The sequence below is a fragment of the Hippopotamus amphibius genome, chromosome 1 (assembly GCF_030028045.1).
Source record: "Hippopotamus amphibius kiboko isolate mHipAmp2 chromosome 1, mHipAmp2.hap2, whole genome shotgun sequence".
In the NCBI taxonomy this organism is placed as follows: Eukaryota; Metazoa; Chordata; class Mammalia; order Artiodactyla; family Hippopotamidae; genus Hippopotamus; species Hippopotamus amphibius.
This window is the reverse complement of record NC_080186.1, coordinates 117,384,557-117,407,427: the sequence shown is the minus strand read 5'-3', so window position 1 is coordinate 117,407,427 and position 22,871 is coordinate 117,384,557. Positions and strand designations below refer to the sequence as shown.

The window sequence follows — 22,871 nt, the reverse complement described above, 5'->3', positions numbered from 1 at the left end:
ATGGAGGAGTGATGAAAGTAAGGTTTACAAAGAATTTGTAATAATGAGAAGTGCTTATGTTATATGAATGCTAAATTTAAAAGGCAGGATTGAGTTGTAGATACAGAATAATCATGGCTACATAAAAACAGACAAGAAACTATGCAGAGGAAAAAAGACTCAGAGGAAATTCATCTAAATATAAAGTGTCCTTGATCTGGGTATCAATTGCATGGCTGTCTTCACTTTGTGGAAATTCATGATACTGTACACGTATGACATCTGCACTTATCTATATGTTTGTTAGACCTTGATCACATTTACATTTTAAAAATTAACCGTGCCTATCCGCATAATGTCATTTTCTCCCTTTCTATCTGTCAGTATTTAGCAAATTACCAATATTTAGCAAATAATCTGATATCACAATTTTTTAAAAGTCTCTATAGATGTTACTTAACCAATATGGAACTTTGTCCTCAGTTTTTTTTTCAAAGCAATCGGGTGGGTAACTGAGAAAGATGAGCTCTCCTTCTTTTGAACTATTTTGAGGAGTGAATGAGACTTTTTCAGCAAATCACTATGTTTAAAGGGGACTTTGAAACCCCTGGGCCTGCACATCCACCCCTGGCACTGCCCCGCCCTGGGCAGGGGTCTGAGCAGGGCCTGGGGCTGGAGAGGGTGCAGGGCAGGTAGAAGGAACAAAGAGCTGAGCTGCCGGACTTCATTTGCACCTCAGCCTCCACCTTTTACCTATTCTACATATTTGGGCTTCATAATGTTTTGTTTAAAGAAAAGGTTCTGCAGCTAAAAGAAATGTTTAAAAAACACTTATAATAACCCTTAGCCTTAGCAGTGGGAGAGTGTGATTTTAAAATACTGAAATGAGGGGCTTCCCTGGAGATCCAGTGGTTAAGACTGCCCTTGAGATCCCACATGCCTCTCTGTGCAGCCAAAAATAAATAAATAAAAATTGAAACAAGACAATACATTCGATCCAAAATGATTTAAACATAGGCAAACACATAGGAAGTCCTCACCTAATAGTTAGCCATTCTAGATAAATGTGCAAAAAAGTAACTCTCTGCTCTGAGAATCCTATTTTCTCAGTGCCTGAGAGCATAAAATAAACAAAGAGAAGCAGTAGGGCACAGGGTGTAGAGCAGGGAGAATTGGCCCCTGTAAGTTATAACATCCACTTAAGAAGATGGTACACCTTTTCAACAGCACAGTTAAATTTTTAAAAATTGTCAGTGATATTGCTGGAAAAATATTTAGGAAAATACTATGCTTTGTTTGAGATACAAAATAAATGTACTAAAAATAAAAAGATGGTGTCACAGGCTGGCGGGCTGTACTTCCTCCACCTGCCTCTCATTCTGTCCACTGTAATCTGGCCACCCCAACGGTCACGGTGGCCCAACCATTTTGGTACCCCAGGCTCCCACAGCATCTCTACACTTATACTCTTGTCTTGACATGGGGGACTTCGGGAGTAGCGGGGTTTTTCATTGCGTGAAATAACTGGCCTCTTTCCAAATAAATTTGCCTTGTAGGAGAGAAAATGGAAACTTACCAGGCTAGGAAATAAATTACTGATATGTTCTCTGCACAGGGCACTGTGCCTTCGGGGACTCTGGTTGTGTAGCAACCAGCCAGTGTACAAGCACCATCAGCACATTAGCAAACTAGGTCTGTGATGAGCGCTGTGGCCAATTCCCAGCCTAAGGCTTCTCTCTTAGTGGTGAACAGCCACCAAGATGGTGCTGCTTGTTAAGCGGGGCCACTGGCCAACACTGGACTGATAGGACCAACTGTGCCCACCTCTTAGCTGATGGCAGGCTGGCGTAGCAGGAAGGAACTCTCAGGACACGAGTTCTAGGCCTGTCTCTGCTATCAACAAGTTGTGTGTCCTTGCGCAAGTCAACTTACCTCTCAGGGTTGTTTTCTCATTTGTAAAATTAAAGAGTTGGACTAAATGACCCCTAAGGCCCTATCCAAAAAGCACAAGCTTTGGGTTTGAATCTCAGCCTTACCCTTACTAGCTGTCATCACTCCACCTCTTTCAGCTTTAATTTCCTCATCTGTCAAGTGGAAATCACAATATATACTCTACAGGGTCTGCGGTGGGTTACAAGAAAGGCCTTTTGAAGCCCTAATGATATAGAAACAGAAAGAGAACACAGAGTATGTATCTGAGGAAGGAATCCCTTAGAAGGCAGTAAGAAGCCCTCTGAAAGCTGGCATGGCCCCTCTCTGGCCCAAGGGTATAAAAAACAGTGAGTTCTCAGCTCCTCCAAGGAGTTCCTTCTACTCTTTAGGAACCTTATCTTCTGCACACACTTTGGACAGCTTGCTCACTGCTTCACTGGAAAATCAAAGTAAAAACAACCCCGAACACAGTCTGTTATCATCTTTCTCATCTTCCAACCCAGACCACCTTGGTGGCTGAGCTATTTCGGGGTCACTGTGAGACTCCAATGCGCTAAGACGTGGAAAGCTCGCTGCCAACGTCTTACCCCTCCTTCCCAAACACCTCAAAGACCACCTCTCACAATCACCAGGCAGAGTCCTTGAAAATTACACACAAGGGAAGAGACAGGGAAAACAAGAGTGAAATTTCTCCTCTACTTATATTATCATTGTAATTAACCACCATCCAAAGTCAGAGCCCAGCGTGATTTCCTTTAGGGCTTCAGCATATGCAAAATTGCCAGTTCCTGCAGCAAAATCATGAACATTGCAAGTTTTCTTTGTTGCCATTCATCGGGAGCACAGTTAGGTGACTTCTCGGCAAGTTTGGGAATGAACCACAAAACCAGTGACCAAGTGGAAGGAGAGACTGGGATGCAATGGGCACGGCACTTCAGGGACCAGGGGGCCAACCGAGCCTCCACCTGTGGTGTTTCCTCACCACAACCGGATGAGGACACTAGGACAGGGCATTTAAAGCTGACCCACTAGGTCTGCTTATTTTGAGACACAGAATATTCCCAAAGAGGTCTAGCCAGGCACTTCAGAGTGCACATATCTCTGCTGTGGCACTTCTAATGGGGTATTTGACTCATTTTAGTAAGTGGCACTTGGAGGAGAGGAAAGAGATATTCATACTGCAATCCCAGAGCCCAAGGTGTTTCTTCAGTGTCTAACACACACTTTCTCCCTCTGGTTTTCACAGCCAGGTTTTCCTGCTGCTTCTCCTCCCTGTCAGGCCAGTCCTTCTCAGCCCCTTTCTCAGCTCCTCCTCTACACACATTTTCAATTGTATTCCCTAGGTTATGCTGTTGGCCCCATCCTCTTCCATGGCCCCAACTACCATCTGCCTGCTGGCAGTGATCTGAGCTGTCGCCAAAACCTGTCCACTTGGGGTTTCCCCAGTGGTACCAACATGTAATCATCGTTTTTCACTCGGTTGTTCCACCTCCAGTGTTTTCCAGTCTTCGTGGGCGACACCCACCATCTGCCCATTTGGTTCCACCAGAAACTTGAGGGCCAGACTGGACGCCTCCCTCTTCTCCCTTCTTCTCATCTGAGCTGTCATCAAATCTTGTCAATTCGACCTCTAAAATATATCTTGAATCCATTCACGGCTCTCCAACCCTTTGCCACCATCCTAGCACTGGCAAAACTAGATCAGAAACATGAGAACATCACAGGGCCACCCCCCCGGGCCCCTCTCACCTCAGGATGACGGCAATGCAGAGAAGCGTCCCGAAGGCTAGGCTTCCTCCAGCCACCAGGAATGTGGGGAGTGGTACCAGCGCAGAATCTTGCACTAGGGAGAAAAAAAAAAAAAAGTAAGAGAAAGAAGAGGAAGAGGAGGAAGAGGAACAGGGGAAAGAAGGGGAAAAAACCACTCAGCAAATGGTATCAAAACCTCAAAAGAACCTCACCCCTGGAGGAGGAAACAGCTCGGTGTTAACCAACAGGCCACTTGACAAGCTTGTCAGTTTTCTGGCCAAAGTCAACTCTAGAAGAGTCACCCCAGGCACAACCTGACAGACCCCAGGATTCCACCACTTGGCAAAAGAAACACCTCAAGCTCAGAGCTTCTGAGCGCCTGCGGCCAGCCACAGACGCCCACTCACTTTCAGAGCAGCTTTTCTAGTGGCGTTCAGCCTGCCCCACAAGGCACAGAGGGAGTGCAAGAAGCAGAGGCCTGGGGGACCGCGTAGAAGGCAGAACCACGGAGGACAGCATCACGGAGGCTCAGGCGCTTTAAATGAAATGTTCGGGTGCAGTTTTCCCCATTGGGCTGTCACCTCTTGTCTGTCTCCCCACTTGATACTCAAGCCCCAGCCAAATGAACTTCGTTCCATCTTCCTCATGCCATGTTTCCTCTCTTCCCAGAGCTCTCCCCCCGCATTCTCTTCTCCCCCAGAACGCTTGTCCACCTTCGCCGCACCCCTCGGCTGTGCAGTCCCTACTTGACCTTCGAGTCTCACGAGGTGATGTCGTTTCCTTTGAGAAGTGACCCTGCTCCAAGCTGGCTGTGTGCCCCTCCTGGTTTCTCTTCCAGCTCCACCTCCAGACTGAGCTCCCTGAAAGCTCCCAACTGCTCACACGGTGCCTTGCACAAAGCAGGTTCACCAATCTTTCATTGAATGAGTGAAAGAACAAACTAGCTTCACACAGCAGCCACGTCTTCCCACAGAAAGCTCCTTCCCATGGCCGCCAGAGAGAGACCCTGGACTAGATAGAGTACATCTAAGCAAAACCATCTTTCTCAGATACTTGCAGTCTCATGGACTTGGGATTCAGGTTCTTCCACCCCAAATGGTACCCAGTGCTGATGAAGATGTCATCACTTCAGGTGCCAAAGGATGCAGGCTTTGCCTTGAGCCCAAACTGGTAGTGGGCACAGACCACAAGGATGGGTCTCTCCCTGTGTGTCCTACATCTCTTGGCAGAGACAGCCGTTTCATGTACGCTTGGCTTACTCATTTACGAATATTACATCATCTTTTGTATTTGTGCCTTCTTTCATTCAACAAATATTTACTGAGTGTCTATCACATGCCAGGCTTTGTTCTAAGCCTCGGGGATACAGAGAATTGGATGACAGAAAAGCTCCTGGCTTCCTGGATCTTACATTCTAACCAAGGGAGACAAACAAATACGTATATAATATGATGTCAGTAGTGACAAGGGCAATGATGAAAAACAAAGCACGGGAAGGGGACAGAGTGACCACAGGGGGTTCTGCCAGACGGGGTGGAGGGGAAAGGCCTCCCTGAGGAGGGGGCATTTGAGCAGAGGCCTGGATGTGTGAAGGGGCTGGCCAAGGGGAGGTTGGGGAAGAGCATCCCAGTAGAGCAAGCAGTAGGTGCAAAGACCATGCGGTACAGCACGTGTGGAAGAGCAAGGAGGGCAGGGTGAGTGAGCGGGAGAAAGGAGGAGGCGAGGTCTAATGATCGGGGGCCTGACCCCATGGAGACCAGGGCCTTTGTCAGGTCTTGGGCTTGTACTCCAGGAGAGAAGAGGGTGTTGAGCCAGGGAGAGCTTGGATTTGTGTTTTAAGAATCATTCTGGCTGTTGGCTGGAAAAGAGTCTACTGGAGGTGAAGACTAAAAGCCAGCAGACCAGCCGGCAGATCCTAAAGTCCTACAGGAAGAGAGATAGCACAGGCTGGACCGGGTGTTGGCAGGGGAGGGGGTGAGAAGTGGTCAGCTCCTGGACATGCCTCAAGATACAACTGACAGGACCTGCTGAGGGACTGGACATGGGATGAGGGATAGAAGAGGAAGCGTGTCTAATTCCCCTGCCCCAGCAACCCGGAGGATGTGGTGTCAGCTGCTGAGATGAGGAGGAAAGACAAGAAGAGGTTCAGGTTGAAGAGGCAGAGAGGCATCAAGCATTCTCTTTAAGTTTCAGGTTTTTAGTAGGTAACCAGGTGAACACATCACCAAGGCAGTTGGACACATGAGTCTGGATCCTAGTGGAAAGGTCAGAGACGGGGCTAAAAGCTTGGGAGTCGCACAGCCGGTCTTGAAAGACGTGGGGCTGAATGAGGCCGATCATCGGTGAGAGTGGCTGGAGAAGACTCAAAGGTCCTTTCTCCACAGCAGCCCCTGAACTACTGCCCACCCACATCACTCAAGGTTCATCTCAAATGGCACCTCCTCCATGAACTTTCTCTGATTCCCCCAAGTGGACATGTACTCCCCCCCGCTTTGCTTTATCTATAGCTCTCTTTCGGCCAGTCTCACACTCTGCACTCTGTTAATTACTACTCTACTCTTTACCAGAGCCTGCTCCCTGGACAGCAGACTCCTGGAGAGCAGGGATGGGTTCAATCCCCTCTGAGTCCCCAGCCATGCAGGCAGAACTTAGCCCCAGGTGAAGAGTAGGTCCCCCTAGGTGCATTGCACTAGGTAGGGCTTTGCAACAGGATGACAGAGCATGGCCGGCCAGCATCAGATGCAGCAGGAATCTGCCCAGGTAAAGGTACGGAGGCCAAGGGCTTTCCTGAGAAAGCCCAAGAGCCATCAGGTGGATCTGCTCAGCTGCTGAGCCTCCAGAGTCTGGACTCCATGAGTTCCATCCATATAGTAAAACAAACAGAGGATCTGGGATTTTTTTTTTTTTTTTTTTTTTTTGGCTGGGATCTTTCTTGATGCAAATGTTACTAAGTTTTCCTGGTCTTGCAGGTATGGGGAGTCAGAAGCATTAAAATCAAGGGTTTCCAAAACAAAGATTTATTCCATTCCTCAAAGTGTTTTCCATTTCAGACTCCAATAATTTTGCCTGTAGCACCTTCATTTATATTCTGGGCCAACTGTGAAGGATTTTACTGATTTATCCCACTCTTCCTATGGTCTCTTCACTATATCTTAGCTAACAATATCAATCTTGGATGTATGAAGTAATAACAGAATATGTCTGCCATTGATTCTTTTTATTAAGAAGACTGGCCCTCTGCCAACATTTCCAAAAAGAAAGGACTTTCGGCAGAGACAAGTTCCTTTGCGCCCCGTAGGCCACAGAAATACAAAAATATCCGGTCCTTACCTGGGAGGATTGTTGCATTTACAGCATCTTCGGAGAAAATACTTTCATCATCTTCATTAGTAGTAGGTGCCTAAAAGAGACAGAACTCACTGTAAGCTTGTTTCTGCAGCTTCCCACTGTCATTCGGGATGCACCTCCCCCTTAACCCCTTACCTGATCCACCCAAGGCATTCCTTCCTCTATCTCATAGACCGCTCCATGTCTGACCTGTCACGCTCAGTCTCTGCACTATTATTTGTATCTACAGCTTGCCTACTCAAGGTGGGGATTTCTTCCCATCTGCCTCTCTACCAGGAGCGTAAGGGCACAGCACCTTCCACAGAGGAGATACTCAATAGATACCCTGAAGCAGCAGTTGTCTTAACAGGTCTGGTCCCAGGGCATGGATACCACCACTTACTAGGAAAAGCACAGGCTAGACTCTTGCATCCACCACTTACTAGGTATTTAACTGTGGGCGAATTTCTTAACCCACATGGGCATCAATTTTCCTCCTTTGTGGGCATGACCATCCTGGCACCCGAATCTTGGTCCTCGTAAGGATGAAGCGCAAATGCCAGGCTCAGAGCCTAGCGCGGCATGGCAAGTTCTCAGTGTCAGTTCCCTCCACTCTCTGGCCCCACGGGCATGGGCTTCACCCTGGAGCTGCTTCCACTGGTGCAGGGACAGCCCTGCATCCAATATAGCCAAGGTGGAGGACGCTGGGCTCCTTCCCTGGGCTGCCCAACTCCAGGAGTGGCTGAGCCTCTCAGCTTAGCATTTAGGGAATTAAGGGCCAGGAGAGGAGATGTAGTTGGATGGGAAATTGGATTACTCAAGGATTTGTTAAGCGGCTTCAGAGGTAATCCTCTTTCCAGAAAATTATGACACCCAGAGTCCACCGGAGAAGAGCTCAGATAAACTGAATCTGAGTCACAAGCTGAGCCATTAGTGGTGCCCAGAGGTTGCAATGAAACAGCCGCCACCAGACACAGCGCAGCTCGGTGAGCTAGGCCAGCACCGCTCACGCTTTACATGGCCCATGTCCTGGGACAAGGGAACTGCTCTTACCCTGCTTTACAGAGGCGTAAGGAGGACAGGCGAGTTGCCCATGGCCACGTTTCTAGGAAGTGGCGGAGCTGGGATTTGAACCAACTGCTGCCTGCTTCCAGCCCACAGCCCTTAACACTATGTGCTGCTGCCGTGACCCTTTTACAAGACCATGAGCTCACCTGCGTGGAGGGGGGCAGCTCAGTCTCAGTAGGAGAACTCTTGGGTTCTGTGGAGAGAAAAGTCATTATTAATGATTCATGGACACTGAAGTCCTATCTGATTGAATAAAACTCATCTGGAAACAACCAAATATCCAACCCTACAGGAATACCTATATAAATTATGATATAGCCACATATTGTAATAGCCTTTAAAAATATTTTAGAAAACAGCTGAGAATACACTGTTTTGTGAAAAATGCGAGAAAGAAAAAAATTGGAAGGATACGCAGCAGTAGATATAAACACCATTAACATTTTAATTTCATTTATGCATCTTTTTGCAACAAAAAATATTTATTTAAACAACAAGGACTTCCCTGATGGCACAGTGGTTGAGTCCACCTGCCAATGCAGGGGACACGGGTTCGATTCCTGGTCTGGGAAGATCCCACATGCCACAGAGCAGCTAAGCCAGTGTGCCACAACGACTGAGCCTGTGTGCTGCAACTACTGAAGCCCTCAAGCCTAGAGCCCATTCTCCACAACAAGAGATGCACCACATTGAGAAGCCCATGTACCGCAAGGAAAAGTAGCCCCCATTTGACACACCTAGATAAAGCCTACCATGCGCAGCAATGAAGACTGAACGCAGCCCAAAAATTTAAAAATAAAAATAAAAAAACAGATTCTCAGGCCTTCCCTGGTGGTCCAGCAGTTAAGATTCCACACTCCCAATGCCAGAGGGCCTGGTACAATCCCTGGTCAGGGAACTAGATCCCACATGCCGCAACTAAGACCTGGCACAGCCAAATAAATAAATACTTAAAAAAAAATAAAAATAAACAACAGATTCTCACCCGCCTGGGTGGGTTTAATACACTTTGTCTGAGAAGGGAGGTGAACTCACCCTCCCGGGCCCCTCCCCCTCCATGGGAATCTTGTTTCTGCAGAAACCCCCAAGGCTGCAGAAGGCCAAGTATCAAAGCGAGAGCACTGACACGAGGCCAGGCTCAGTGGCAAACGTGGGCCCGTGGGAACAGGCGCTGAACCCTGACAGGCAATGGGTGGAATGCTCTGAAGTTTAAAATGTTTTCTTTTCAGTTCATCATTTTTCCATCAAGAAATTAAGAATACCACAGAACTGGTTTGCACAAATATGTTGAGCATCCCTGAGCCAGGAGTAGGACTAGCCAGGGGTCGGAGGAGAGGGTAACCCTGCTTCTGCTCAGGACAGAATTTCCAGAGGAGAGAAAAACCACACACTAGCAGCACCGGAAGGTGTTCACCGTCCCCATTGTACAGAGAGGAAACGGACGCCCAGAGTAGGAAAGCAACTTGTCCAAGGTCACACAGCAAGTTAGCCCCAAATCAACCTAAGATAACTGGGAGGGACACAGTGTCTTATTCCTCTGTGTTCCTCCCAGCCCAGCCTAGCAGAGAACAGTTAGACATACAGCAGGGGGTGATTGAAGGATTAAAGGAGGGTGCAGGGACACTAGAATGAAAGCTAAAACCAGGAGACAGGGGCAACGCAACATAGGAAATATGACCAAACATGGATGGTCATTCAGTCCAGTGGTTCCCAAACCCAGACATGTTTAGCATCTTCGGTAGCCTTTTAGGTCCCATCCTTGACCTACGGCCTCAGAATCTCCAGGATGGGATTCAGACACCGGGGTTTTTAAAAGGTTCCCCAAACCCAGAGAGATGTTTCAGGAAGAAAGGGAGACCAGCATACTTTCGACCCTCACCTCTGACTCCCAACATGGTATGTGGTCCAGAAAAGGATGTTTAACATTTGGTGGCTCAGATTTCCAGGGATAAAGTAGGAATTTTTATCTCAAATAACCCAGGAATGTTATGAGAATGAACAAAATTTTTCTAATGCAAAGTAAGACTGTCTTACATAACAAGACTTAAAAAGCTCCCTAGATGATGATGGGGACCCCTGATTCAGACTATTTGTCCCCTGAGATGGAGCAACTTTTGCATCATTATTACTAATAATTTCCATTTTACAGATGAAGAAACTGGGGCTCGGAGGAAATATGCTAATATTACTAACTAATAGAATATTACTAGTATTTCTAGCATCGACCTTGGTGGAAGCTCACCCTACTCCAGTTCCAAGTGGTTCCTGTCCTACGTGATGCTGAAGCCTCACAGCATCATACGAAGCAGGTACTATTATCTCAGCTTTACAAAGACATGGAGGCTCAGGGAGGCTATGAAACATCAGCAACATCAGGGAGCGCTTTTTTTTTCTGGTTAGACAAAAGTACTTTATATTTCTCCTAAGGTATTTCATATTCCGCAATGCCTCACTTCAGCTAGCATGTTGGGTGAAAGAGGGGAAGGAGCCATCATTCATTGGTCCCCTTGTGCCACCGTGTGCTCCACACACACCCCCGCCCCCCATGCCAGGAAGTAACGAGGGTAAAGATGGTGGTGGTGGTAACTAGACAATAACAGCAACGATGATACAACACCTAACATTTATTGAGCACCTACTACGTGCCAGGCACCATTCTACCTACTTTATGTGAATTAACTCATTTAATCCTCACAACAATACTCTGAGATCGGTACTGTTACTATCCCCACTTTACAGATGGGGAAAATGAGGCACAGAGAGGTTAAATAGCTTCCCCGAGGGTTTGTAAGAAATAAGTGTTAAAGCTTTCTGACAAGAATAAACTTTTTTCCCCTTTATTAAAAAAAAAATCATCTCTAGATTGAACATTTCTCAAATTCAGGGACTGTATCTTACTCATCTTTGTAAACTCATTACTTAACACAGGCCTGGCATCTTGCTGAAAAACTCTGTAGTTAGTAAAATTTCAATTATGGAAAAATCACTTGGAAAAAAAAGACTATTCGATACATTAACATCAACACTGAGTGTGTTCCCTGTATTAATATTTCCAGATGGGAAGATGTAATTTTTTTTTTTTTTTTTGGCACACGGGCTTAGTTGCTCTGCGGCATGTGGGATCTTCCTGGAGCAGGGATCGAACTCATGTCCTCCACATTGGCAGGCGGACTCCCAACCACTGTGCCACCTAGGAAGCCCGGAAGATGTACTTTTATATTCATAACAAAGTGAATGAATGAATGCCCATACTCCAATGAGACTTATAAAGACCACCTGCGAATTTTTCCACACGAGTTTTTAAAACAAGAAACTTGTTTCTGTTAATTTGCGAATGAATTTGGGTCTGCTTGCTTGGGTTTTGAAATACAGAAATCCAATATAAAAGATGGCAGAGGCCTTCATACCAGATGTGTAACCTTGGTCAAGACATTCAACCTCTTTTCGACCTTGTTTCTTCACTTCTAAGCAAAGGGATGGCTTCCTCCTGCACAGATCACCTGCGGTCATGGGCTGAAAAGACCTAGCACTCACCCAGCACACAATAATATCTGTTTAAAAACTGACCCAAGCTTCCCTGGTGGTGCAGTGGTTAAGAATCCGCCTGCCAGTGCAGGGGACACGGGTTCGATCCCTGGCCCAGAAATATCCCACATGCCGTGGAGCAACTAAGCCCATGCGCCACAAGTACTAACTCTGTACTCTAGAGCCCACAAGCCACAACTATTGAGCCCACATGCCACAACTACTGAAGCCCGAGCTCCTAGAGCCCGTACCCTGCAACAAGAGAAGCCACCACAATGAGAAGCCCACACGCCACAACAAAAGTAGCCCCTGCTCGCTGCAACTAGAAAAGCCCGCATGCAGCAACGAAGACCCATAAATAAATTTATTTTTTTAATAAATAAATAAAAATAAAAAATAAAAATAAAAACTGATCCAGCTCTCAAAATTCAGAACAGAGAATGTAAAACATTTTCCAACACAAATTGTATATTATGACAGTAAAGATATGGGCTCCTGGGCTCCAGAGTTGGAGTACAGAGAGGGAAAATAGGAGTGGGCTGAGAATCAGTAGAAGAAAAGAAAGAAAAAGGAAGCCAGAGGGTGGCAGAGAGATGAGGGAACAAGGGATGAGGGACAAACCACAAAGCCAGACATTCACAGAGAGGGGGTGGGGGCGGGGACACAGGGACCCACAGGCTGAGCAGTGCCAGGCAGCGCCTTCCCCGTGAGCTTCACACCTTCCCTCACAACCTGTAAACCACCAACCAGAAACTTAATCATTGCTCCTCCATTCGTGCAAAAAGAAACCCCAAAAAACAAAACCCAAAAAACCTCACTGAGGAGCTGACAATCTCCCGAGGAGAAATAAATCACCTCCAGCTGGGCGCCAACATCCCCCAGGATGGTCTGTGGAGAAGCCTACTGGTCTCAGGCCAGAGGAGAAAAAGACCGACGAGGCAGCGTGGATGTCTCCGTGGTATAATGTAAGGTTGCCCAAGGGTCTTCTTCTGGGATTAAGCTCTTGCTTCATCCTCTCTTTTATGAAATAATGGTGATGGTCAATGGCGACAGCTACTTTTTACTTAACCACTTAATTTTATGTCCTTACTTTGCCAAATTAAAAGTTGGGGACCTTAGTTGGTCCCCAAAATTCTTTTTGAAATTTTACAGAAATCTCAAGAACCTCTGAGCTCTCAGCGAGTGTGTGGGAGCAACCTGAAGGCTTGTGATCTAGAAAGATGCCCACAGCAGTGGCGTGGAGGACGCCTGGTGCTCGCACACCAGAGGCAGAGATCAGTTTTGGGGGTCACTGTAAGAATTCGGCCAAGATGGGACAAGAACCTGAGCCCAGGAAGCGGGGTGCCTAGCCTGATGTCCTGGGGATGTCCTGGCTCGGGGAGCAGGCTGGGTGGTGGCGTCCTTCTCTGGACAAGGAACACAGGGAGGTTTATGAGGGAGGACGTGGGTCCAGCTCTGGGCAGAGTGGAGACAAGAATCCGGAGCTCGAGGGACAGGTGTGGCCTAAGACACAGGTGCAAGGCTGGCATTTCGTATACATTTACCACGTCGGGCTGGGTGCAAACCGCTCTCCAGCTCATTTTGTCCTCACAACAAGCCTATGAGGCAGGTTTTTTTGGTTTTGGGGGTTTTGAGGCAGGCAAATTATTTGCATTCGACAGACAACTAAGCCTACCTGGGCTCCGTCAGGCACTTCCCTAAGGTCGTGCTGGGAGGGGCAGGGTCAGCAACCAGAGCCCAGCCCACCTGACACCCAGGGATGACACTGCACACGCTGGACGTGGTGAGGCCACCCCATGGAAGGGGCATGTGGAGACGCCGTGCAAAACAGCACAAAGGCGGAGGCAGGGGACGCACGCTGGGAGGTCTCTTCAGAAACGTGTCCCCAAGTGCTCTTTAACCTGCACAATGTCCCCTGGGGGGTGCCAAGGAGAGGAACGCAGTGAACACCTCCAGAATGGGACCGGAGGGGTTAAGGTGACAGCATGTGGCTGTAGAGATCGGGCCAGGGAGACCCACCTGCCCAGAAAGTCTGCAGCCCTGGCCTCTGGGGCCCCCAAAGGCCTTGTGGATACAAACCTCCAGCACCTCCTCAACAGTGTGATTCCAAATAATGGGTCCACACCACTCACTACCTGTCATAGGTGGTTCCAATTATTTTCCAGGTGTCGGTGAGCAGGATGTAAGAGGGAGTTAAAGGGATTCATGAGGAGCGAGAAATAACCCTCATATGCCTCATGGGTTTTTCCCTGGCATTTTGCCCCAAGCTCACTGTGCAAAGGGTCCACAGACTTGCTAGATGCCAGCCCTGCCAGTGCTATGGGAAAGGACAATTCTGGGAGAACGCCCACTCTACAAAGAGTGGCTGAGCAGCCGCCTGTCAATGTGTAACCTCTTCTTCCTGCTCTGATATCAGGGTGACATCAGCCCTGACCTGCAGGGACTCGACGAGTCACTGCAGCAGGTGCTGTCAGCAGTCACCTGGCCTTGCTGGCCGGAGTAGGGGCCCCATACTGTGTGACTCAGGGCCCTCACACAGGGAAACTCAATGCAGCCACAGACTGTGTGCGGCCAGGCCTTGGCCTCAAGGGGGCAGCACTCACTTAAGTCCAGGCTCCTCAGTCCCCTCCCCCAGGCTCTACCCCCACTCTCTGCAGGCCTTCCTGCAGGAGGAGGCCGCCTCCACCTGCCCCACCCGGACCTCCCAGCCACACACCTGTGCTCCAGCCCCACCACACAGCCCCGCCCTTGTCCCCAGTCTACGTCTGCACCTGCTGTTCCCGCTGCCCATAATCCCAGTTCTCTACCTGGGAAACTCCTACACATCCTCCAAGACACAACTCAAATGTTACCTCCTCCAGGAAGCTTTTCCTTCTCTTTCTAAACCATCCCACAAACTGTCTGCTCAGAGCCTTATCAATTGCAATGGGATGCTCTCCCAGCACACCTCCCCCACCCCACCCCCACCCGCCCGGGCACATCCTACAATCACTGGGAAAGCTTTCTCAAATACCCATTCCACATCCTCCTCTACATTCCAATTCAGTGGGTCCAGGATTGTACCCAAGGTATCGATTCTGGGATGCCCACAGCCCCGCTCTCTTTATCCCAAGAACCAACCAACACAGCACTGCAACTGCTAACCCACCTACATCTGCAGTAGGGGTGACTATTTCTTAGGAATGCTTTTTCACTGGACTTATGAAAACTCTCCAAAGGGGACATTTCATATCATCTCCACCTTACAGATGACAAGAGTGAGACTTTGAGAGGTAAACTAATTTTCCCAAGGTCATACAACCTTATTCCCACATCCAATGTACTTGACATTTGTGTCACAATCCCCGCAACTTAGGCAGGGGCATCCTATCTGTCTGGGCTTTGAGGGCTAGAGGCAGGTCCTTGGGGTGGGAAAGCCCATCAGTGCTGTATCTAGTGCACTGACGTGTCCCAAACAGTCAAGTAACTCTACTGTCAGTAAAACACACTTAACCTCCTTCTCATTTTCCAGGATGCTCCCCAATTTCTAGCCTAAATCCCTCCTGCATCAGAATCATCCAAGTTCCACTTGCCCTGCGCTCACCTTGGCTATATTCACCACTGGCATTTTGAAGACCCCCCAAAAAACCACACTTGTACAGAATGGGGAGCTCACACTCTTCAGCCCCTTATGTGAGAAGAGGCCAAGAGTTCTGTCTGAGCTTACACAGTCACTGCAGCAAGTCACCCACAGGACCTGAGGCTGAAAGGTCAGAGGCATGTCCCTACTACACCATTTTCCACTGGCTGGAGAATTTTAAAGAGGAGCATCCACAAATGGACCAGCTTTAGGGGAAAGTGACCAGACAGATAAGGAACCCACAAGCCATCCCATACAACAGCCTGGGAACAGAAGCCCATGCAGATGCGGGTCCCCTGGGAATTCCAGAAGAATTCAGAGAGAGCAGACTTATCAGGGGTTACCCTGGAGACCAAGGCCCGTAAGGCCAGAGTTGGGTTCACATGAGAAAGAACTTTCTACTTGAATAGACAGTTCTCCTAAAAAGATATACAAATAGCCAGTAAGCACATGAAAAGATGTTCGTCACTATTTATTATGGAAATGCAAATCAAAACCACAGTACCACACCCATAAGGATGGCTATCATGAAAGAAAGAAAGAAAGAAAGAAAGAAAGAAAGAAAGAAAGAAAGAAAGAAAGAAAGAAAGAAAGAAAGAAAGAAAGAAAGAGAGAAAGAGAGAAAGAGAGAAAGAGAGAAAGAGTGAAAGAGAGAGAGAGAGAGGGAGGGAGGGAGGGAGGAAGGAAGGAAAAGAAAGAAAGGAAGGAAGAAAAAGAAAGAAAGGAAGGAAGAAAGAAAAAGAAAGGAAGGAAGAAAGAAAGGAAGGAAGGAAGGAGGGGAAAAGAAGGAAGGAAGAAAATACCAAGTGTTGGCGAGGATATGAAGAAATTGGAACCCCGCACATTGCTGATAGGAATGTAGCAATATAAAAAGGCATAGCCACTGTGGAAAACAGTACAATGGTTCTTCAAAAACTTAAAAATAGAATTACCATATGATGTATCAACTGAACTTCTAAGTATATACTCAAAAGAATTGAAAGCAGAGACCCAAACATATTTTTACACCCATATTCACAGCAGTACTATTCACAATAGTCAAAAAGTGGAAGCAGGGACTACCCTGGTGGCATAGTGGTTAAGACTCTGTGCTCCCAATGCAGGGGGCCTGCATTCAATCACTGGTCAGGCAACTAGATCCCACATGAGTGCCACAACTAAGAGTTCACATGCCACAACTAAGGAGCCCGTGTGCTGCAACGAAGACCCAGCACAACCAAATAAATACACAGTTAAAAAAAAAAGTGGAAGCAACCCAAGTGTTCATCTACATATGAATGGATACACAAAATATGGTATATACATGCAATGGAATATTCTTCAGCCTTAAAAGGGGCAGAAATTCTGACACAGGTTACCACATGGATGAATCTCGAGGATGTTCCTCTAAGTAAAATAAACCAGTCACAAAAAGACAAATACAGTATGATTCCACTTATATGAGGTACTTAGAGTCATCAAACTCATCGAGACGCCAGGGGCTGGCTGGAGGTAGGGGTGAATGCGAAGTTCCTATTTAATGGGTAGAGAGTGTCAGTTTTGCAAAGATGGAAAGAGTTCTGGAGGTGGTTGGTGGTAATGGCTACACAACAATGTGACTGTATTTAATACCACTGCACCATATGCTTTAAAGTGGTTAAAATAGTAAATTATAAGTCACTTATGTTTCACCACAATTTAAAATTTAAAAAAAAGACCCCAGAATGAACTTTCTAACAAAACAGGATTTCCTAAAGCTGTTTGTGACCATCGAAATTAAGTGGTTGGGATAAAAGGTAAACAAGTGTCGGCCTGTATCCGGGACATTTCCTCTGCGCAATGTTGTGAATGATTTGCTCCCCTCACACAGGCGCCTTAAGGCCATATTAATGTTTGGCGTTCAGATAATGAGCGTGTTTTGGCTCAAAGTGTATACAAACCAAAGACACCCATGCACAGGTCAACACAATTTAGCTTGAAGGATGTTCTGATTTATTTAAAATGATCTTTCTAAGTCAGATATAATAGCTAGGCCTCTCTTCTCGTCCAGGTCTTAGCAGGAAATAAACTTCTGATGAGAGGGTTCAATAGAAAGTTGCCACCTGCTCTTGATGGACAGGAGAGGGGGGACAGCACAAGCAAAGATCTGAGCCTGCACTTGACATTGCCTGCATCCAATTAAGAAGACACCCTAAGCCCCAAGCCCACTCCTCTGGCTCTCCCAGGACAGGAAAGACAAGGACCACACACGGCAAGGCCAGGGTAGAGGAAAGGCCATCACACTGCAGCATCCATTTTGGGGGAAGAATGCCAGCCCACATACAAAAGTCTCCCTGAAGCCAGAGGTAGTAGAAAGTAGCAGGGGTACGAATGGGCCTAGACGATTGATATTATTTCTCTCTTTTCCTTTTTTTTCCATACACACTCAATAAATGGGTATTTTATTATTTTTTTAAATTGCCTAGTATTTCAGAACAACTAATTTGGTCCAATTACGCTGCTGGGCTAAAAAGATCTGGCACCGAAACAAGCCTGGAAGTTATTCTATGATAAGAACGCTGGGAACAATGGGACAGGCTGCTGCAAGGGGCAGTAAGCTCTCCATCTCTGGAAGCATTCAAGCAGAGGCTGGGTACCCACTCTCTGGGTGATTCCTGCACTGGGAGCAGGTCTATTAAATCCTGATTTTTCATAGGAAGGAGTCAAAAGATAATGTCTCAAATTATTTTCTCAGGAAAAAAAACCAACAACAGTCATATTAGTTTGTTATTCAGAGTAAAGGAGGGCACCCCCAGAAGAACTAGAAACAAAGTGAGCAGCTTCCTCTAGAAAGCAGGGCTGGAAATGGGAAGGGGTGGGGCAAGGGACACTGGTTATTATTATACTGGTTATTAATATAAGCCCTTCTTTGCTTCTTTGCCATGAGCATTAATCTGATAAAAATTTTAAAAGTTAAAAAAAAAAATTCCCATGGATGAAAGAAAAACATTAGTCATGCAGTTGCCAAACAATATATTTCTCAAAAATATTGAATTACATGGGAATGCTCACAAAATGTTATATATAAATACACACACACACATAAATAGACCTAGAAAAGGAAAGAACTATAGTAAAACGTTCTCACTGGTTTTCTCTAGGTGGTAAGAACACTGGTGATAATTATATTTTATATTTTTCCTGGAATTTTTCACTAATCGCAGTAATTACTCACAGATGATTATTCTTACCTCTAACATCTTTTTTCAAGTACAAACACTAGTAACTGTGGTAAATTAAATATAGCTACAAATTCTTTGCAGCTCCTCCCACCAAGTTGTGGAGCAACTGTCTCCTCTTGAGTCTGGGCTGGCCTGCTGGAGGATGACAGACGTCAGGGAGAACCGAGGGCCCCAGCCACCAGCCAGCGTCCACTGGCGGACATGGAAGGGAGGCCATCTTGGACCGTGCGGACCTGATGCACCGGCATTCGTGATTCAGGCAAGACCCACACGAGAGCTGCCTAGGTGACTGATTTTCAAAATCTTGAGCAGATAAATGGCTGCTATTTTGCCGCGAGCTGGGGGGTGACTTGTTACATAGCAACAGATACTTGATACAGTAACAAAGCTGAAACATCCCTTCCCAATGTATCACATACCTGTCCAAGGGGTGCCCCTGACCTCCGGGCTCCACTCGCTCCATAAGCCATGTCCAAACTCCTCCTGGGCCCGAAGCTGCACCACATGCCTCATGCCACTCCAGGCGTCGCGGATGATGCAGCGATACTGGAGCTCCTTGATCTGAGGGCCAGAGGCATAGGTGACGCTGGGGTGCAGCCTGGGTGGCACCTGATTAGGCAGCTCCACAGGGACATGGGAGTCCCTGGACACCCCCGGCCCTTCAGCTGCTCCCTTTCTTGGGTCCGGTGGGCAACTCTGCTGGGCAGAGATGCTCCGAAGACTTACATCACTCTGGAGGCTCAGGGGCAGGTGGGGTTGCCCTCTGGCCCAACAGGGGCAGAAGCTGTCAGGTACTGCCCCCACCCCCAAGCACCACAGAATCCTGCAAGCCACACCCTTGACTTGCAGGCCGCCCATCTCTCTTCCCAGGTCACACTCTCCATCTCACAAACTGGCCTGCAAAGAGGAGATTGGCCTGGCATTATTATTCCCATTTTATAAACGAGGCAGCCAAGGCTCAGAAAGGTTCAGAGACTTACACAAGGCCAAGTGGGTGGTGAGAGACTGACCAGGACCCAGAACTCATTTTTTTTCCTTCTAGTACCCTTTCCACTACCCCTGAGTATCTAGGGGCTCTTTTCTGTCCAGAAGGAAAAGAAAAATTTACCATCCACGTTGTGAATGTCTTTGACTGTTCAGCTCGGTATCGGAGCTCAAACTGTAGCCTGTAGAAAGATGAGTTCCAGGACGGGGGGTCTTGCCAGGTGACACTGAGCCAGCGGGGGTTTCTGTCCACAGCAGTGACCGTGATGTTGACGGGTGGGTCGGGCTGCACTGTGGGAAAAGGGAGCACGGCTCCTATGATACAGCAGCAAGTTTGGTGCAAAGGAGAGGCCCACGAAGACTGCAAGCCCCAGCAGGCAGGACCCCCACCTCCAGCCCCACTCCACTTCCCCACTCACATCCGGAAAGGGCTCCCGCCCGCCCGTCGGACCTCTGGCAAGTAAAGCGCGAAAGGCCAAAAGGCACCAGCTCACCAAACCCCTCACCCGGCCCCTCCGTGAGGAGCATTAAATCAAAAAAGGAAACAGCTGGAGGGGAGGGGGAGGCCTGAAGAGCTTACTTACAGATTCCGTAACCCTCAAACATTTGGGGTCTGCTGGACTGGCTCCCGGCACTGTTGGCGACACACAGGGACACTATATAGACAGAGCTGTCTCCCTCCGGGACTGCCAACTGGCAGGAAAACTGCTGCGACTCAGGGGAATACGGGCATGGCTCCTGGAAGTCTTCCCCCGGAATGTTCTCACTGGGGACACAAAACAAGGGCGGGGCTCGCTATCCTTCGCTGCACTTTACTCGGGAGGGGAGGGAGGAGGGGGCAGAGGGTAGAAGCGCAGGCTCTGCAGCCTGACCCTGGGGTCTGAATCTCCACTTCACACTGAGTAGCACTTGGGATTTTTTTTTTAATTAATTAATTAATTTATTTATTTATTGGCTGCGTTGGGTCTTTGTTGCTGCACGCGGGCTTTCTGTAGTTGCGGCGAGCAGGGGCTACTCTCCATTGCGGTGCGGGGGCTTCTCAGCGCAGTGGCTCCTCTTGTTGCGGAGCACGGGCTCTAGGCACATGGGCTTCAGTAGCTGTGGGACACAGGCTTAGTTGCTCCGACCACCAGGGAAGTCCCCCAAAATGGGAATATTAACAGTACCTGCCTCACAGGGGGTTCTTCAGATTAATTGAAAAATGAGTGTAAAACATCTGGCTTAGCACCTGGCACGGCAGCCAAAGAGGGTGACCTGGAGGGTGCACGTAACCACTGTGGCATCACAGAGGTGGTGCATTTGGGCTCCCTGCCAGGTCCTGTGCTCTTGGCACGGCGGGGGGGATGCAGAAAAGAACCAAGAAGCCCTACCCTGGCCTCAAGACACTAACAAAAAAGACCTGCCCTTAGAGGACTAGGATAGCCCGCAGAATGCCATTTCAGAAGCTCGAACTGCTGGAGGGGTTTGCGAGGAGGTGGGAGCGTTTCCGGCAGGTGAGCCCAGAAAAGAATTCTGGGTGATGAATATATTAGAGGTGAGTCAGACCCTGTCCCACCTGGCCTGGATGCCCGAGACTTCGCCCACTTGTGTCGTGTGTGGGCATGTGAGGCCGGGGCAGCCACACTGCCGCCGCCGTGACGAATCACCCGTCAACCTCTGATCTGAGTTTGAACCCCAGGCCGAGGACAAACTCCTTCTGGGAAGCCTGCCCTCACCTTGTAACAGGGAAGAGCCAAAACTGACTACCGGTTGGATCCGTTTTACTTTAACCTTTGCTTCCCGTTGCTTTTGTTCACTAAAAGGATACTGTCTATATACATAATCCTGACCCTGTCCACCTGTGAATGGCTGCAAGAAAGAAGAAATTAACACCCCCCCCCCCAGGCTGGCCATTCCAGGAGATATTTTGCAAGACTTATGGTCTTTTAACTTTATTTCCTCACCTTCTCCCTCTCTCTGTTCTATAAAAGAAACTGGCCTCCAGACCCCTATGAGATGGTTCTTTTGAGACGCTAGTCTGCCATCTTCTTGGTCCACCGTCTTTCCAAATAAAGTCGCCATTCCTTGCCTCATATCCTGATTTATTGGCCTGCTGTGCAGCAAGCAGAGCGAGCATGGACTTCGTAACAACCTTCCCAGTCTGAGTTAGGGCCTCCCTCCCTCCCTCCACCATCACCCAGGCATCCGTCCCACCTAACACTGAGCAGGCGGGGTCATCTGCTTACAGGTATGTCCCCTCCGTGGGGCGTGAGGGGAGGCGCCCAGTCTTGTTTGCCTCATGTCTCTCCCTCGGCCCTAGTGCAGCACCCAGCACATGACAGATGCTGAACTCGCCAAACACTTATGGAGACAGCGCGAGCAAGCACAGTGGGCCGCGGGTGTGACGGCCAGGCACACACACGCGAAAAAGAACAGAACACACACACCTCTTTCCAGGGCCCTGTTTCACCCCTGCAGTCCCAGGACAGGCCTGAGTGGTTTCTGGGGGCCCCGAAGCTCTCACAGTGTCTCCCCAGTTCCCCTTCAGTTCAGTGTACACAGCCCAGGAGGAGGAGAATGGACGTGCCTGAGGCTGCTGGCAGGAGGAGGCTGTGAGCTTAAGGGCCTCGTTCTCTCTCATTCTTACTGTCAACACGCAAAGTATTCTAGTCCAGGTGTCAGCCGAATAAGCTTTCCCCGGGCTGGGCTGGGCAGCTGAGCTGCCGGCCACTGTACGGAACACCTGGTCTATGGAGGAATGCCTTCCAGGTCCCAGACGATTTATATCCTAACTCAGCTTCGGGTTGTGGAGATTTCTGACCTTCCCCCACTTGGAGCGTGAGCCATCAGTCCTAACGGCTGCTGCCTCACGTGCAGGTGGGCAATCTATACATATCCATGCAGAGACCAAAACATAAATATCACCATCAGGTGACTCTCTGGAGACAGACACAAGCGGAAACCAAAACAGCCTGATAACGTCACGGCTCGGATTTTCTGATACGCTGACGACTGCCAGCTCAAACTCAGTCATAAACATCTGGACGATGGGGACCCTGGCTCTGGGATGGAGACAGAGAAAACTGCAGAGGTGTAACCTTGCACCTCCTCTACATCTCTGCCTGAACCCATCCCAGGTACCCCCACTTTGTGCCGTCTCCTGGTGCCACAGGGACCCCCAAGCAGGTGTGACTTCCTGCCCCACTGCCCCCTGGCTCCCTCTCCCCAGGCTATCACCACTTCCTCTCATCTGCCATTATAATGGGAAAAGCCTGATAAGCTCACAGTCGGGGACACTGATCACGAGCTGCCCTTCCCCTCCCAAGGACATATGCATCTTCTTAAGAGCAACGCCCAAAACCTTTGTATTCTGAATGAAACCAGATCGACTGGGATTTGATTCCTGGAAGAGCTACTTACTAGCGAGATGACCTTCAACAAATTAACCAGGGTCTGTAGTCCACACTTTCTCCATCTGTTCACGAGATGAACAACACCCACCCCCACCC

The 22,871-nt window shown here is 48.4% G+C and overlaps 1 protein-coding gene across 2 annotated transcripts in view; it reads right to left on the bottom strand.

Annotated features, from left to right (window-relative positions):
• The window catches only part of IL6R (interleukin 6 receptor), a 48,010-nt gene that overhangs the window by 5,344 nt on the left and 19,795 nt on the right, over nucleotides 1-22,871 (bottom strand). The window contains exons 4-9 of one of the 2 annotated variants that reach the window (XM_057725373.1): nucleotides 19,968-20,149; nucleotides 19,508-19,674; nucleotides 18,819-18,960; nucleotides 8,202-8,248; nucleotides 6,991-7,060; nucleotides 3,661-3,754 (exon numbers count right to left, since the gene is read on the bottom strand). In XM_057725373.1, coding sequence (XP_057581356.1) covers nucleotides 3,661-3,754; nucleotides 6,991-7,060; nucleotides 8,202-8,248; nucleotides 18,819-18,960; nucleotides 19,508-19,674; nucleotides 19,968-20,149 — 702 coding nt within the window. The remainder of the gene's footprint in view (nucleotides 1-3,660; nucleotides 3,755-6,990; nucleotides 7,061-8,201; nucleotides 8,249-18,818; nucleotides 18,961-19,507; nucleotides 19,675-19,967; nucleotides 20,150-22,871) is intronic. The other variant, XM_057725374.1, reaches the window with a different exon arrangement.